This window comes from Dendrobates tinctorius, unplaced genomic scaffold, assembly GCF_039654945.1.
Source record: "Dendrobates tinctorius isolate UK_male_01 unplaced genomic scaffold, ASM3965494v1 ptg000028l, whole genome shotgun sequence".
Taxonomy (NCBI): domain Eukaryota; kingdom Metazoa; phylum Chordata; class Amphibia; order Anura; family Dendrobatidae; genus Dendrobates; species Dendrobates tinctorius.
Genome location: NW_027361696.1, coordinates 26,805,126 through 26,823,498, shown reverse-complemented (window position 1 = coordinate 26,823,498; position 18,373 = coordinate 26,805,126). Strand labels below are relative to the sequence as shown.

At 39.0% G+C, this 18,373-nt stretch overlaps 1 protein-coding gene across 1 annotated transcript; it reads right to left on the bottom strand.

Moving 5' to 3' along the window:
• Window positions 1-5,614: 5,614 nt before the first annotated feature.
• Window positions 5,615-15,521, bottom strand: LOC141084870 (zonadhesin-like). The gene is made up of 3 exons (XM_073569831.1): window positions 15,355-15,521; window positions 13,059-13,109; window positions 5,615-6,127 (listed from the first exon to the last, which is right to left on the bottom strand). Exons 1-3 carry the CDS (start codon window positions 15,392-15,394, stop codon window positions 5,703-5,705), a joined length of 516 nt encoding a protein of 171 aa, XP_073425932.1. The 5' UTR covers window positions 15,395-15,521; the 3' UTR covers window positions 5,615-5,702.
• Window positions 15,522-18,373: the final 2,852 nt, after the last annotated feature.

The window sequence follows — 18,373 nt, the reverse complement described above, 5'->3', positions numbered from 1 at the left end:
CAGATTCTGCTGTGGAACCAGTGTAAAGGCACAGGGAGATTACAGAGCATGGTAGTAAGACGCAGATCTCCGTCTCTGCTTGTAGTAGCGGGGACGCAGCAGGAGGTGCATCAGCCGAGAGGCTGGACAGTGTGGGTGGCCTTGCGGTGGGTAAACGGTCAGGCCATGATACTGTGGTGCGCTCGTCAGTGGGAGGGGGAGCAGCTAAGTGTCGGGGCAGCTCCAGTAGCCTCGGTGCCCCTGAATGCTGTTGCCACTGATCAGAAGTGGCGGCAGTGTGAGGGGGTTGCCGGGGCTGGGAGTTCTGGTCCTCCCAAAGTCCTATTCTGTGTTGGCGCCACTGGTCATCAAGACACTGATTTAAAGTAACAGCAGTGCCTCACTTAACGAAAGATCAGCGGCATCTGGTATCAACAGTGAAGCAATGGAAAATATCAACTGATGATGCAGAGGGCACACGTAAGACCAGGGTGAGATCGCCTCCAGTTCTGTGTTCTGGCACACATAAGACCAAGCGTGAGGATGCCTCCAGTTCTGTGGAGGAGCCTGAGCCCCTTGTGCCGGATGATGCGAAGGTCAAAAATGTCTTGATGCATCTTGTGTGGAGATTAGGTGCCACCTGTGTGGTGAGTTAGGTCACCCATTAAGCCATTGTCCTTGCTCCTTCGCTAATGCAGTCGTGACCCTGGTGGGAGAAAGCCATGAGGCTGATTCTGCTGGGGAAGGGACTAGCAGAGGTGAGGGAGCTGAGGGGCCAAGGAGGAAAAGCAATAAAAAGATGCCTGCCCAGCTGAGCTGTCTAGACAAGTACAGACAGGAGAGCGAGCTAGGCGAGCCCCAGACTACTGGGGCGGTCCTTGTCCTGGACGCCAGTCTTGCTACTGAGGCCCCGAATGATGAGATGGATGAGGAAGTCAGGAGAATCCACAGGGAGGAAAGCGCCACTTCCTCAGAATCTTCCCATTATGAAAGTATGGATGAGGATGATAGGCAGTGGCTAGAGGACAAGCGTAAGCTCAGAACCAAAAAGAAGAGAAAGAAATGAGATAGAACATCTGCTCCCACTATGACCAAGGTACCTAAGGAAGGAAAAACTGACTTCCCTCTGGTTGGTCTTTCTAACCAGTTCCAAGCCCTTGAGAACATCTCTGCCTCTGGGAAGGAAGCTGAGGGTGAGGTTACAGCCTCCGCTGGGCTTACATGAGGTGCCGAGTCTCCTTCTTCTGGGAATGTAAGGAGGGAGGCACTGGCCCAGAGTCCGGATAGGAGGATGATAAAAAGAAAAAACATGTGGGAATGGAACCTCTTTGTGGTTAAAGAGGGGGAAGGATTCCTCCTCTGAGGCAGAGGGAAGTGAAAAGAAGAACGCCATCTAACTCAATCACCAGTGATGGCGGTACCCATTCTCTTGACGCTGGCATCCATTATTGTCACCAGCATAAAGTCAGATACAACCAGATTTGTGGTCTTTGATTTTCTCAGCCGGGTTTAAGCTGACATTTTCTTTTTGCAATAGACCAGACTGCCAAGCATGGCACACATGTTTAAGGCTGAGAAAAAATGGAGACTCAGGCCCTCCTATTGGTCTCTTGCAGCCAAGTCCTTTTTACGGCACCGGTGGAATACCGACAGGTTATTGAGTTAGAAATGGGGAGTTGCCTGATCTTAGATGTCCTAATGAAGGGACAAGAGCGCCAGCTCATTAACGTCTATGGTCCCCAATCTAAGTGGGACCGGAAGTGTCTCTTTATGAGGATCAAGCCCTACCTTTTTACAAGTCGGCAGGTTGTCTTTGGGGGGGGACTGCAATACTGTCATGAGGCCCCGAGATAGAGGAGGTTCCAGAGACAAGACAAGCTAACTTTTGATATCATCGCCCTTAATAGTATAGCTAGTGAGGCTCACCTGGTGGATGTCCACATTCAGCACACCCCAGGCCACGAGGGGTTCACCTATCATAGAGGTAACTGTAGGTCCAGAATAGATAGGTTTTATTTAAAGGAGGAAGCTGTTTTTTCAGCAGTGTCTGTTGTTGAGGTGGAGTTCTCCGACCACTGTTTAATTTGGTTTTCTCTGAATGTTACAGAGACCCTCCAGATGGGAAAAGGCTTTTGGAGGCTCAATTCATCTCTCTTGGAAGAAGCGGATATAAGACAGTCCTTTGAGGATTTTCTTTAGAGCCAGATACCTTTACTGGGTCTTTGTAGTAGTAGTAAGTCAGAGTGATGGAAGATGTTCAAGAAAAGGTGTTGTGATGAGTCACCGAAGGAGGAAAAAACAAAATACCAGCTAAGTCCAGAAAAAACAGAGAGGTTGGCAGCTATCGGATTGCAGACCCCTGAACCTATCCACAACAACTAGCAGTAGCCGTGGGGGGTTCCTACGGTGCCCTAGACCCCTCGATCACAGCCGGAGAACTATATAGCCTAAAGACAGAAAGAGGAAAAACTAAACTGCACCAGAGCAGACCCCAAAGCAATAGGCAGCCCCCAACATATAATGACAGTGAAGCAAGATGAAAACACTAACACAGATAGAAAGATAGGTTGAGCAAATGATGGGGCCCAAGCTAACTACATAGGACAGGACAGGAAAGCTGCTGTCTGCCATCCGCAAAAATCTTATCAAAATGAGCCAACCGACTGATAGGAAAAAAAGGCCCTGAAGTTGCTAGGCTTCAAAAGACTATATCAGCACTCAGGTATATTCTGAAGACAGAGCAAAATATCAACAGATCAGAGACAAAAATGGAGTTCAGCTCACCCCCGGCCGGGGAAGGCAGAACTCCCAAAAAACAAGGCAAAACAAAAACAAAACTGAAGAGTACAAAGCAGAACAGAAAAACTTAGCTTTGAGATGCAGGAATCAGACTGGTCTCCAAGAATCCAGCAGGAAAATCACCAGCCAGGAAGAAGGGCGTCGGCAGCCTTATATCCAGTCCTCAATTCCAGCCACCCAGTCATCATCTAGCTGCCCATGTGTTTGGTAATCAGCCTCACTACCTTCCTTCACCAGAGGAGGGAGTTCATCAGACCTTGTTCTCCACCCAGTCAAGGGTTTTTTCCATGCAGTCACTGCAAGGCATGCTTTAATCTGGTCAAAGGTAAGTCCTTTAAAAATTGGGACGGGTCTCGTTTGTATGAGATACGAAAACATTTGACATGCACATCCAGGGCGGTTGTCTATCTTGCTGAGTGTCCGTGTAGTAAGGTGTACGTGGGCCTTACCACGTGGGAACTCAAGGTGCGTGTTAGAGAACATGCTCTGGATATAGAGAAGGCTATAACAATTGAGGATGAGTCTCTTTTGAAGACCTTACCACGTCACTTTAAGAAATTTCACAATTGTAATTCTAGGGTCTTGAGAATCAAAGCCATTGACCAGGTGGACCTGGGTTCACGTGGGGGTGATGTTGGGAGGGCTCTTGGTCAGTTAGAATGTCGCTGGATTTATCGTCTTGGCACCATTAGTCCATCAGGTTTAAGCGAAACCATGGGTTATTCTGCTTTTCTGTAAGGATGCATTTTTTCGTGGGGGATATCTTTTGGGTTGAGTTGCTTTTCATTTGTTTTATTTTGTGATCTTAATTGATTTTATTTTTCCTAGCTTTTCTTCATTATGGGCGGTATCTCCTTGATATATGTGGAAGATATTTCGGCTTGGATAATGCTATTATGGACAGTTGTGATGTTGGGACAGTAGTGATGAGGACCTTACGTTTATATATGTGTTATATGTGGGGGGGTTATTATTTTTGTTATGTACATGGGTATTTTACCTTTATATAATATGTATTTTTCATTATGTATATATTTCACTCAAGTATAATGTATGTATCTACAATGTTATGTCTGTCACATATGTAATAATGTTTTTCACTGGATAGTGATATTTATATTATGCATATGTACAATTGTGACTTTATTTGCAACATTATGTCTTTTACATGTGTAATTATGTCTTATATATATGTAATTATGTTTTTTATATGTGTAATTATGTTTATCTTTGGAATATGATATCTATATAGGTGCAATAATCACTTCGTCACTTTATGCACTTTTTTTTATTTATTATTGGGACTTTATAGTCGAGTTTGTTGGCACCTTATAGTCCAGTCTTGCACTTTATAATATTATATTGTATTTATTATTGGGACTCTGTTGTCCATTTGTTCTTTCCTCTTCCCCTTTTTTCTTCTTTTTTATGTATGTTTATTCTATCATTTAGATATTCTTGGATGTTTTGATAAGATTAGTTATTTATGCGCAGTGCACTTTTTCCCATTAATTGTCACTTTAAGGAGGTCATTAATAGTTATTTATATAACATTAATGAATGCACTTTATTATTAAAATTTATTATATTTATGAAGGCACTTTATTCTTAAAATATATCACATTAATAAAAGCACTTTATAGTTTATATGGTTATTGTTACTTATTTATTATTTAGTTTTATTTTTAGTCACCTACACTGTGCATGTTATTTTTTCTATATTTATTATTTATTTAATGGTTCACAGTGAAGAAAAAGTATTTATGATGGAATAGATTGTGTTTGGTTTGTATTTTCGGGCCTTACTATGCTTCTATTCACTGATTTTCTTTATGCAATGAGTTTGGTTAAACCTGCAGTGCGCATGCGTGTTTTTCTCGGCCTCCGATAACTTCCTTAAGTGCTCAGACACTGACACGCATAGCCATATAGTGCTTGCGTGTCATTGAGCGCTGTTAAGAGGAAGTATGTCAGTGAGGAGGCGGGTTAATCTGTCATGCGCCGCAGTAAGTGGATACCGTCCTGCTTCTTCTCTTCTCTTCTTTGATTGGCTGTCTGCCTTGTAAATATTTAGATACCCCTCACCCTGACACACCCCCGGAAGAAGCTGGCGGCGAAACGCACGTCGGGGTGAGGGGACACTGAGCTACATGTGGATTAGGTAATGTGCCTCTTTGTTCAACTCATGTTTATAGATTTAACTCCGTTTAATCTCTGGTAGTGATTACATCGCGGTAGTTTCATTGGCGTTAATCCCATTGTTACACTTGTGGGCTAATATATGCCTGTTATGGTAATTTAGCTGGTGTTTGATATATTGGGAGCTCTGGTGTTCACATGCTAATATAGCGTTTTTTTCACATGGTTACTTAGCTTATATCATAGCAAGCTAATATTATACTTATATTGTGAGCGCTTGTACATTACTGCATGTTTTGCATTTACCAGGGGATATATTGCGTAGTGTGGACATTACCATACTGTATACTATAATACATTAGTGTGTTAGGTTTAATATTTACATTGTTACATGTTGCTTTGCACTTATAAGTGTTAAATTTCACTATTGTTACATATTTTTTTGCTCAGTGTCCCTTTGGCAGCATTGTGCTTTTTTATTTTTGTATTTTAAACTGTTGCAATAAACTTATTGTTTTTAAGTACGGTATATTTTTGGGATCTCTTCATTGTCCCTCCTGAGTATATAGGGATTAGTGTTGTTTTGATTACTGTTGAAGTGCCCGATGAGATTTGGACGTTTCTTATGGTAACTATATAACTGTATGCTGGGAATACTCCTCAGTTACTGATTATTTTATTCAAACCCCAAACAAAATGCAAAATAAAATAATTTTATTGAAAGCATATAACAGAAAACATATATACAGTGCACTTAAATATGTCATAAGCCATGTGGTATTACTCTAAGTGGCTGTGTTGGTGGCATTTGAATACATGCCATGTAACAGGGGCAATAATATTGGATGTAAAGCCCTTGTCCTATTGGGACACAGTATTGGCTTAATACACTGATTATTGGACATAACGTAACCCTTCTCACAGACGCATCCAGGCTGGCACATCATAGGACAGGCTCTGTTTATCTCCATGTAGTTGTCACAGGTGTCCTGGCAATGAGAGTTACAGTCGGTGAACTTTGCATTTGGCCCACAGGACGTGCACTGAGACTCGGGGATGCAGGTGTTGGAGTTCACAGATGCCAGGACGAAACCAGGTTTGCAGTAACATTCGGGCTGACAAATCTTCAGACATGGCATGTTCACGTCACCACAGGTCCTTGGGCAAGGTTTACACTGGTAAAACATTTTATTGGGCTCACAGAAGGAATCTGCAAGAAAGAAACAAAACAAAACCTCATGTGAAAAAAATCAGAACACGTTATATTCTTATACATAAGGGCAGTATTATAGTAGTTATATTCTTGTACATAGGGGCAGTATTATAGTAGCTATATTTTTGTATATAGGGGCAGTATTATAGTAGTTATATTCTTGTACATAGGGGCAGTATTATAGTAGTTATATTCTTGTACATAGGGGCAGTATTATAGTAATTATATTCTTGTACATAGGGGCAGTATTATAGTAATTATATTCTTGTACATGGGGCAGTATTATAGTAGTTATATTCTTGTACATAGGGGCAGTATTATAGCAGTTATATTCTTGTACATAGGGGGCAGTATTATAGTAGTAATATTCTTGTACATAGGGGCAGTATTATAGTAGCTATATTCTTGTACATAGGAGCAGTATTATAGTAGTAATATTCTTGTACATAGGGGGCAGTATTATAGTAGTTATATTCTTGTACATAGGAGCAGTATTATAGTAGTTATATTCTTGTACATAGGGGCAGTATTATAGTAATTATATTCTTGTACATAGTGGGCAGCATTATAGTAGTTATATTCTTGTACATAGAGGCAGTATTATAGTAGTTATATTCTTGTACATAGGAGCAGTATTATAGTAGTTATATTATTGCATATAGGAGCAGTATTATAGTAGTTATATTCTTGTACATAGGGGCAGTATTATAGTAGTTATATTCTTGTACATAGGGGACAATATTATAGTAGTTATATTCTTGTACATAGGGGCAGTATTATAGTAGTTAAATTCTTGTATATATGCAGTATTATACTAGTTATGTTCTTGCACATAGGGAACAGTATTATAGTAGTTATATTGTTTTGTTGTAAATAGGTGCATAAGAAAGATAAAGTAAAAAGTGAACAAATGGATCCAATATAATATAAGAATATACTTTATTTTAAATCTTACATTAAGGGAACAGGTAAATGGGGGAGAAAAAGTGCATATGTGTGTCAAAAAGGCATCCAGAAGATGCAAGGAGCAAGCGGTAAGTACAGTTAGGTCCATATATATTTGGACAGAGACAACATTTTTCTAATTTTGGTTCTAGATATTACCATAATGAATTTTAAACAGAACAATTCAGGTGCAGTTGAAGTTCAGACTTTCAGCTTTCATTTGAGGGTATCCACATTAAAATTGGATGAAGGGTTTAGGAGTTTCAGCTCCTTAACATGTGCCACCCTGTTTTTAAAGGGACCAAAAGTAATTAGACAGATTAAATAATTGTAAATAAAATGTTCTTTTCTAGTACTTGTTGAAAACCCTTTGTAGGCAATGACGGGCTGAAGTCTTGAACTCATGGACATCACCAGATGCTGTGTTTCCTCCTTTTTGATGCTCTGTGAGGCCTTCACTGCGGTGGTTTTCTGTTGCTGTTTGTTTGTGGGCCTTTTTGTCTGAAGTTTAGTCTTTAACAAGTGAAATGCATGCTCAATTGGATTGAGATCAGGTGACTGACTTGGCCATTCAAGAATATTCCACTTCTTTGCTTTAATAAACTCTTGGGTTGCTTTGGCTTTATGTTTTGGGTCATTGTCCATCTGTAGTATAAAATGACGACCAATCAGTTTGGCTGCATTTGGCTGGATCTGAGCACACATTATGGCTCTGAATACCTCAGAATTCATTCGGCTGCTTCTGTCCTGTGTCACATCATCAATAAACACTAGTGACCCAGTGCCACTGGCAGCCATGCATGCCCAAGCCATCACACTGCCTCCGCCGTGTTTTACAGATGATGTGGTATGCTTTGGATCATGAGCTGTACCATGTCTTCGCCATACTTTTCTCTTTCCATCATTCTGGTAGAGGTTGATCTTGGTTTCATCTGTCCAAAGAATGTTCTTCCAGAACTGTGCTGGCTTTTTTAGATGTTTTTTAGCAAAGTCCAGTCTAGCCTTTTTATTCTTGTTGCTTATGAGTGGCTTGCACCGTGCAGTGAACCCTCTGTATTTACTTTCATGCAGTCTTCTCTTTATGGTAGATTTGGATATTGATACGCCTACCTCCTGGAGAGTGTTGTTCACTTGGTTGGCAGTTGTGAAGGGGTTTCTCTTCACCATGGAGATTATTCTGCGATCATCCACCACTGTTGTCTTCCGTGGGCGCCCAGGTCTTTTTGCATTGATGAGTTCACCAGTGCTTTCTTTCTCAGGATGTACCAAACTGTAGATTTTGCCACTCCTAATGTTGTAGCAATTTCTTGGATGTTTTTTTTCTGTTTTTGCAGCTTAAGGATGGCTTGTTTTACCTGCATGGAGAGCTCCTTTGACCGCATGTTTCCTTCACAGCAAAACCTTCCAAATGCAAGCACCACACCTCAAATCAACTCCAGGCCTTTTATCTGCTTAATTGAGAATGACATAACGAAGGGATTGCCCACACCTGTCCATGAAATAGCCTTGGAGTCAATTGTCCAATTACTTTTGGTCCCTTTAAAAACAGGGTGGCACATGTTAAGGAGCTGAAACTCCTAAACCCTTCATCCAATTTTAATGTGGATACCCTCAATTGAAAGCTGAAAATCTGAACTTCAACTGCATCTGAATTGTTTTGTTTAAAATTCATTGTGGTAATGTCTAGAACCAAAAATAGAAAAATGTTGTCTCCGTCCAAATATATATGGACCTAACTGTATATATATATATATGCATATATATATATATATATATGCACATGTCATTGAGATATATATATATATATATATATATATATATATATATTTATAGTTCATAGAGTTCTACATAGCAGAATAGCCGCTAATTCTATTGTCGGCTTCTGTAAAATCATTCCAAAACCATGAAATGACACATGGTTTACATACAGTAAACCATTTCATTTCATTTAGTTTTTTATATGTCTTTGACTAATAATTAGTTTAGTGCATGTGTATAAAATTTGGGACATGTAGGTGTTAAATTAACGGGTTAATTCGGTGAAAAAAATTGCATGGGCTCCCGTGGTATTTTCTTCGCCAGAGAGGGAAAACCAGTGAGTGATTGCAGATATTAATATAAATTAAATATAAATTAATATAAAAAAACAAAAAATGGTTACTGTATGTAAACCATGTGTCGTTTCATGTTGGTTCTGTAATGATTTTCCAAAAGCCGGCAATTGATTTAGCGGCTATTATGCTACGTAGAACTCTATGAAATAGAAATATATATATATATGTGTCTCATTAACATGTGTATATATATATATGCTGTATATATTCTACAGTATGTGTATATATCTATTCTTTCATTTGTGTTTTAACCTGTCTTTGGGATCCATTATATGTCCATTTTTCAAGCCGGAGAGAAAATTTTGTCATACGGATGCAATACAGATGTCATACGGATGCTTAGATGTGAGGAAATCGCATCCTCGCATAACAATCGGATGACATATGGATAATTGTTTAGGGAACATTTGTGCAATTCTGGTCCGTGAAAAACGTACAGTATTTTTATACGTTGTGTGTGACTCCAGCTTTACCCAGATAGCTGTATCAAAGACACCACAGCGCCTGCACCCTGGGGTGGGTGTCTTATACATAGGAAGCAATATTTAGTAGTTATATTCTTGTACATTGGAGCAGTATTATAGTAGTTGTATTCTTGTACGTAGAGGCAGTATTATTGTCGTTATTTTCTTGCAAATATGAGCAGTATTATTGTAGTTAAATTCTTCTAGACAGAGGCAGGATTATTTTACATACATTCTTGTATATAGGAGCAGTATTGTAATAGTTATATTCCTGTACATAGGGAGCAGTATTATAGTAGTTATATTCTTGTACATAGGGGCAGTATTATAGTAGTTAAATTCTTGCACATAAGGAGCAGTGTTATTGTAGTTATATTCTTGTAGATAGGGGCAGTATTATTTTAGATACATTCTTGTATATGAGGGCAGTATTATAGTAGTTATATTCTTACACATAGGGGGCAGTATTACAGTATTTATAATCTTGTACATAGTGATCAGAATAATGTTAGCTATATTCTTGTACATAGAGGGCAATATTATAGTAGTTATATTCTTGTTCATAGGAGCAGTATTATAGTAGTTATATTCTTGTACATAGGGGCAGTATTATTATAGTTATATTCTTGTACATAGGGGCAGTATTATAGTAATTATATTCTTGTATATAGGAGCAGTATTATAGTAGTTATATTCTTGTAGATAGGAGCAGTATTATAATAGTTATATTCTTGTATATAGGAGCATTATAACAGTAGTTATATTCTTGTACATAGGGGCAATATTATAGTCATTATATTCTTGTACATAGGAGCAGTATTATAGTAGTTATATTCTTGCAGATAGGGGCAGTTTTATTTTAGATACATTCTTTTATATAGGTGTTGTATTATAGTTGTTGTTTTCTTCTACATAGGTGCAGTATTATAGTAGTTATATTCTTGTACATAGGGGTCAGTATTGTAGTAGTTATATTCTTGTACATAAGAAGCAGTATCATAGTAGTTCTATTCTTATAGATAGGGGCAGTATTATTTTAGATATATTCTGATATATAGGAGCAGTATTACAGTATTTATATTCTTCATAGTGGGCAAAATTATACAGGGTGGGCCATGTATTTGGATACACCTAAATAAAATGGGAATGGTTGGTGATATCAACTTCCTGTTTGTGACACATTAGTATATGGGAGGGGGGAAACTTTTCAAGATGGATGGTGACTATGGTGGCCATTTTGAAGTCGGCCATTTTGGATCCAACTTTATTTTTTTCAATGGGAGGAGGATCATGTGACACACCAAATTTATTGAGAATTTCACAGGAAAAACAATGGTGTGCTTGGTTTTAATGTAACTTTATTCTTTCATGCGTTATTTACACGTTTATGACCACCTATAAAATGTGTTCAAAGTGCTGCCCATTGTGTTGTATTGCCAATGCAACCCTCTTCTCCCACTCTTGACACACTGATAGCAACACCGCAGAAGAAATGCTAGTCTAAAGGGGTCAGAATCCTTGTAGGAATGCTCGGACCTGACACCTATAATGTGGTGGTGCACCATCTTGCTGGAAAAGCTCAGGGAAAGTGCAATCTTCAGTGCATAAAGAGGGCAACACATCATCATGTAGCAATTTCAGATATCCAGTGGAATTGAGGTTTCCATTGATGAAAAATGGCCCCACTATCTTTGTACCCCATATACCACGCCATACCATCAATTATGGGGTATATGTCCCCATGTAGTTATATGCTTGTACATGGGGACAGTATTATATTCTTGTACATAGAGGGCAGTATTATAGTAGTTATATTCTGGTACATAGGGAGCATCATTATAGTAGTTATATTCTTGTAGATAGGGGGCAGTATTATAGTAGTTATATTCTTATACATATGAGCAGTCTTATAGTAGTTATAGTCTTGCACATAGTGGAAGTATTATAGTAGTTATAATCTTGTACATAGGGGCAGTATTATAGTAGTTATATTCTTGTACATAATTGGCAGTATTACATTAGTTAGATTTTTGTACACAGGAGCAGCATTATAATAGTTGTATTCTTGTACATTGGAGCAAAATTATTTTAGTTATATTGCTATACATAGGAGCAGTATTATAGTAATTATATTCTACATAGGGGCAGTATTTTAGTAGTTATATTCTTGCAGATAGGGGGCAGTATTATAATATTTATATTATTGTATATAGGGCACAGAATTAGATTATTTATATTCTTATAAATAGGAGCAGTGTTATTGTTGTTATATTCTTGTAGATGGAGGCAGTATTATTTTAGTTACATTCTTGTATTTACGGGCAGTATTATAGTAGTTTTTTCTTGTACGTACAAGCAGCATTATAGTACTTATATTCTTGTACATAGGGGGCAGTATTATAGTAGTTATATTCTTGTACATAGGGTCAGTATTATAGTAGTTATATTCTCGTACATACGAGCAGCATTATAGCAGTTACATTCTTGTATGTAGGGGACAGTATTATATTAGATATATTTTTGTATATGGGGCTTTATTATTGTATTAACATTCTTGTAGATACTAGCAGTATGATAGTAGTTATATTCTTGTATATAAGGGTCAGTATTATAGTCGTTATATTTTTGTACATAGGGAGCAGTATTATAGTAGTTACATTCTTGTACATAGGGGGCAGTATTATAGTAGTTATATTCTTGTAGATAGGAGCAGTATTATAGTAGATATTTTCTTGTACATAGGAGCAGTATTATAGTAGTTATATTCTTGCACAAAGGGGCAGTATTATAGTAATTATATTCCTCTACATAGGAGCAGTATTATAGTAGTTATATTCTTGTACATAGGGGGCAGTATTATAGTAGTTATATTCTTGTAGATAGGAGCATTATTATAGTAGATATTTTCTTGTACATAGGAGCAGTATTATAGTAGTTATATTCTTGTACATAGGGGGCAGTAGTATAGTAATTATATTCCTCTACATGGGAGCAGTATTATAGTAGTTATATTCTTGTACATAGAGGCAGTATTAGTGTAGTTATATTCTTGCACATAGGGGCAGTATTATAGTAGTTATGTTCTTGCAGATAGGGGCAGTATTATAGTAGTTATATTTTTGTACATAGGGGGCAGTATTATAGTAGTTATATTCGTGTAGATAGGAGCAGTATTATAGTAGATATTTTCTTGTACACAGGAGCAGTATTATAGTATTTATATATATTCTTGTACATAGGGACAGTATTATAGTAGATATTTTCTTGTACATAGGGGCAGTATTATAGTAGTTATGTTCTTGCAGATAGGGGCAGTATTATTTTAGATACATTCTTTGGAGTATGCACTAGTAAACAAATTCTGAATAAATGAAACGATGTAAATATTGTTATATTAATTATTACCTGGTTGTAAAGCAGCTGACTCCTGTGCAGATCCAAATATTGTAAATAGTTCTGCAACAAGAAAGAATTAAGAATTTATGGCACATATTTAATATTTATTGTCAGTGTTTGAAACTTTTTTCCTTTTTTAAATGTCTATTAGTAGTAAATATATTATAGTAAATATTTTATCATTTATTCCCACCTGATTTAAATTTTATAATACAAATAAAAAATTTAAATTTAGAAAATAAGTGTAATATTTGGAAACATCGACTAGTATTCCACCAAAAATTAGAGTTTAACTGGATTTAAAGGGAACCTGTCAGGTCCCCTATGTTCCTAACCCGGCAGCATTCACCTATTCATGAGTAAGCTCCCTGCCTAACTAGCCGTGTATAACGTAATTCAGTTGAATGAATGCTTTAAAAAACCCTTTATTATGTCCTTTTCTATTCTAATGAGAGCTTTGACTATTCGATGGGGCATTAGCTCCCCAGACAATTCATCCCTCTTGTCATGTTTTCATGCCCCTGTGGACATGATAACATAATTTGCACTAGCTGGCCTCATCGCTAGCTCAAACAAATTTAGCGCATATGCGTCGATCTTTACAGCAGCATCAATGTGCATCTGCGGCCACGTGTACGCTTCACGGCTTCAGAGGTGCACACTGCACATGTTCCGAAGTTCAGGAGCCTGTCTCCAGTCATTCACACTGTGCCTCTGAAGCCGACAGGTTCCCTTTAAGATATAATTTATTGAATCCCTTGAATCTTTCCCCCACATTCTGTGTTGTGTATTTCTATTGCACACTGACTTTCCGAATTGGAGTCCCAAAGTTAAGCCAAACAAAGATGAAACACAATCCCATACCCAGGTGACTCATTGAAAAACTGGTCTCCAGGCATCCAAAATGCTGTCAGATTTACCATGCATTTCATTGTATTAATGATTTGGACACGTGCTTGATCTGTTTTAGCACGTAAGACTGAAAGTCCGGAAACTCACATAATCTAGAACATGGATGCATATGCACTAAGATCTCCCCCAAGGTTATATGGAGAAGGATCTCCCATTTATCTTGCATCTTATTTTAAATTCTCTTGTGGGTGACACTATTATTATTTTTGGTACTTTTAATTGGTGTATTAAAAGTTATATTTTATCTCATTTGCTGCTATATATATATTGAGAAGGAAGGCAAGAAGGAAGAAAGGAAGGGAGGGAGGAAGGAGGAAATGAAGGAAGGACGGAAAGAAGGAAGGAGGAAAGGAAGGGGGGAAGGAAGGAAGGAAGAAAGAAAGAAGGGAGGAGGGAAGAAAGGAAGGGAGGAAGGAAGGGAGGGATGACGGAGGGGAGTAAGAGAGGGAAGGAGGGAAGGAGCAAGTAAGGGAGAAAAGAGGGAATAAAGAAGTGAGGCAGGGAGAAAGAAAGGAAAGAATGAAGAGAAAAAGAAAGGAAGAAAGAAAGGAAGTGATGGATGAAAGGGAGAAATGAAAGAAGGAAGGATGGAGGAAAGAAAGAGAAGGGGAGTGAGGAAATGAAGGAAGCTGCAAAGTATGGAGGATAGGATAAGAAGAAAGGAAAGAGAGAAAGAAGGAAGGAAGCAAAGAGAGAGTGGGAAGAAAGGAGAGATGGAGGGAAGGAAAGGAGGAAGGATGGAAGGAAAAAGGCAAGAAGGAAGGAGGAATGGAGGGTGTAAAGGAAATAAAGAGAGACATAGAAGGAAGAAGGTAAGGATGAGAAGAAAGGAAGGAGGAAGGTAGAGAAGGAAGGAGTGTGAAGTAAGGCGAGAAGGAAGGAAGGAAGTAAAGAAGAATGAAGAAGGGAGAGGATGAGGGAGAAAGCAAGTAGGAAGGATAGAAGGAGAAAATGAAAGAAAGATAGCAAAGAAGGTAGAGATATTACATAGAAAAATAGGAAATAGATGGATAGGTAGAAACGATAAATATGGGGAGTATAGATATCTGTTAGATAAGAGATAGAGGGTAAAAATGGCAGAACTATAGACATGGGAGAATAAATTAAATAAATTAAATCTAAAATAATGTATCATTCTGCAATGATGTCAGCTCACTCTTTATAATGAGCAAACCATGCAGATTCAAGGAGCTCCATTGCAAACCTACCTCGGCTACACTGCAGGTACAGCAGAGTGGAGCTTGTTTTTTAATATTTGTGCATCATGACAGAAGATATTATGCATCTGGATTTTTGTAGTTACATGTCTGAGATGTTTCCTGGACTTAGGCCAAACTAACAAATTGTACTTTGAAAGTCTTCTCTGTAAAATGTGTGCAGGTCATGTACTCACCAAGTATCAGGAAGACATTTACAGCGATTCTGTTCTGCATTTTGACCTGCGAAGTACAAGATTTGTATGTATTCTCCGAATCGTCCGGTAAGTTTCTGTCTCGGATGTGTATTGTTCCTCTAAGCTGTAAAGACTTTGATGGACTCAGATACTTATAGTCTGAGCAGATGTGGGTGGTGGACCTTATTAAATGACAAGAATTGTCTGAGTACGCAGGCGGCTGAGTGACATCATCCTCAAATTCTGTCCATTTCTCAAAGACTTTACTACGATTGACGAAAAAAAAAATCTTGCCTCAGAGAATGTGAGAAGATTCCAGAGCACGCCTGAGACATGAGCTTGGGTGACTGGTGACTGATTATTTGGAGGTCTGCTACATTTATGGGACAGTAAATACTTTTGTAGTTTACAAACACTACGTGCTTGGCCGCAGCAACTAGAGGCTGGGAAATAAATGCTATATCATTCTAAGTTAAAGGGATTTTCATGCTACCCAATTTCTACTTTTTTTTAAACAAAACATAGAAGTAAATGACACACCTTCCTCAGGTCCAGAGCTGGGTCTTATGATGTCTGGTATTGTCTCACTTCAACTGCACTGAAACCTATCACTGAGCTCAGCTGCTAAGTTAAAGTACAGTTAGGCCCATATATATTTGGACAGAGACAACCTTTTTCTAATTTTGGTTCTAGACATTACCACAATGAATTTTAAACAAAACAATTCAGATGCAGTTGAAGTTTCAGCTTTCATTTGAGGGTATCCACATTAAAATTGGATGAAGGGTTTAGGAGTTTCAGCTCCTTAACATGTGCCAACCTGTTTTTAAAGGGACCAAAAGTAATTGGACAGATTAAATAATTGTAAATAAAATGTTCATTTCTAGTACTTGGTTGAAAACCCTTTGCTGGCAATGACTGCCTGAAGTCTTGAGCTCATGTACATCACCAGACGCTGTGTTTCCTCCTTTTTGATGCTCTGCCAGGCCTTCACTGCGGTGGTTTTCAGTTGCTGTTTGTTTGTGGGCTTTTAGTGTTTAACAAGTGAAATGCATGCTCAATTGGGTTGAGATCAGGTGACTGACTTGGCCATTCAAGAATATTCCACTTCTTTGCTTTAATAAACTCTTGGGTTGCTTTGGCTTTATGTTTTGGGTCATTGTCCATCTGTAGTATGAAACGACGACCAATCAGTTTGGCTGCATTTGGCTGGATCTGAGCACACAGTATGGCTCTGAATACCTCAGAATTCATTCGGCTGCTTCTGTCCTGTGTCACATCATCAATAAACACTAGTGACCCAGTGCCACTGGCAGCCATGCATGCCCAAGCCATCACACTGCCTCCGCCGTGTTTTACAGATGATGTGGTAGGCTTTGGATCATGAGCTGTACCATGCCTTCACCATACTTTTCTCTTTCCAGCATTCTGGTAGAGGTTGATCTTGGTTTCATCTGTCCAAAGAATGTTCTTCCAGAACTGTGCTGGCTCTTTTTAGATGTTTTTAGCTAAGTCCGGTCTAGCCTTTTTATTCTTGATGCTTATGAGTGGCTTGCACCGTGGAAGCCTCAGGATGTACCAAATTGTAGATTTTGCCACTCCTAATGTTGTAGCAATTTCTCGGATGGGTTTTTTCTGTTTTTGCAGCTTAAGGATGGCTTGTTTCACCTGCATGAAGAGCTCCTTTGACCGCATGTTTCCTTCACAGCAAAACCTTCCAAATGCAAGCACCACACCTCAAATCAACTCCAGGCCTTTTATCTGCTTAATTGAGAATGACATAACGAAGGGATTGCCCACACCTGTCCATGAAATAGCCTTGGAGTCAATTGTCCAATTACTTTTGGTCCCTTTAAAAACAGGGCGGCACATGTTAAGGAGCTGAAACTCATAAAACCTTCATCCATTTTTAATGTGGATACCCTCAAATGAAAGCTGAAAGTCTGAACTTCAACTGCATCTGAATTGTTTTGTTTAAAATTCATTGTGGTAATGTCTAGAACCAAAAATAGAAAAATGTTGTCTCTACCAAAATATATATGGACCTAACTGTAGATGGCATGTGCCCAGAGGTGTATCTAGGTTTTCTAGCACCCAAGGCAAGAATTCAATTTGCCCCCCCACGTACATATGCGATTTGCACACTTAGTCATGTACCCACAGGCTGCTCTTCCTAATGCTCTCAATGGTCAGTGAAAAACTGAGAGAAGCAGGAAGAGAAGCTCGTTGTCACAGGACCATAACTATGAAAATCAGAAAATCACATATGAGTGAAGTGTCCATGTGATGACTACTGGAACCTGCAGAGCCGAATCCTGACATTGCAGGATCTGAATTATCACAACGAATGCACTGCACACTTTTAGGATTCTCCCTTGCCGATGGACAGTCATGTCAGCTAAATATGGCCCTCACACTGTCCCTCTTATGGTACATGCTCTTTACACTGACCTTTCCTTTCCATACCTTCCCCCCTCTTCACACTGTCCTCTCACGCTGTGTCCCCCCTATAGAGCCCAGCCTTTATACTGTACCCTTTCATCACACTCCCCCTCCTTGGTATACTGTCCCCTCATGGCTGTGCCCTTACACTGTCCCCCCATGCTACGCCCCCACTACTCAGTTTCTATTCTGTGCCCACTTACTTTTCTCCCCCATACTTTCTCTTCACACTATTCCCCTCCCTCCTCACACTGTCTCCTCTCACATCTCCCCTGTTCACCATACTGTTGCCTCATATATTTACCCCCTCACTTTCTATACTGCCTGCTCACACATACCCCATCTCCACATACTGTGTCTGCACACATCCCATCACCCTCTCTCCCCATACTTTCTCCAAATACATTTTTCACATCGCTACTCATATTGTGTCCGCATACATTTCCCCGTTCTCTCCCAATACTGTATGCACCCATCCCCACTCACCATATTGTGTCTGCACCCATCCACCATACTGTTTCCTCATACATGACCCCATTCCCCCATATTGTTTCCTCGTACATGCCCCCATTCCCTG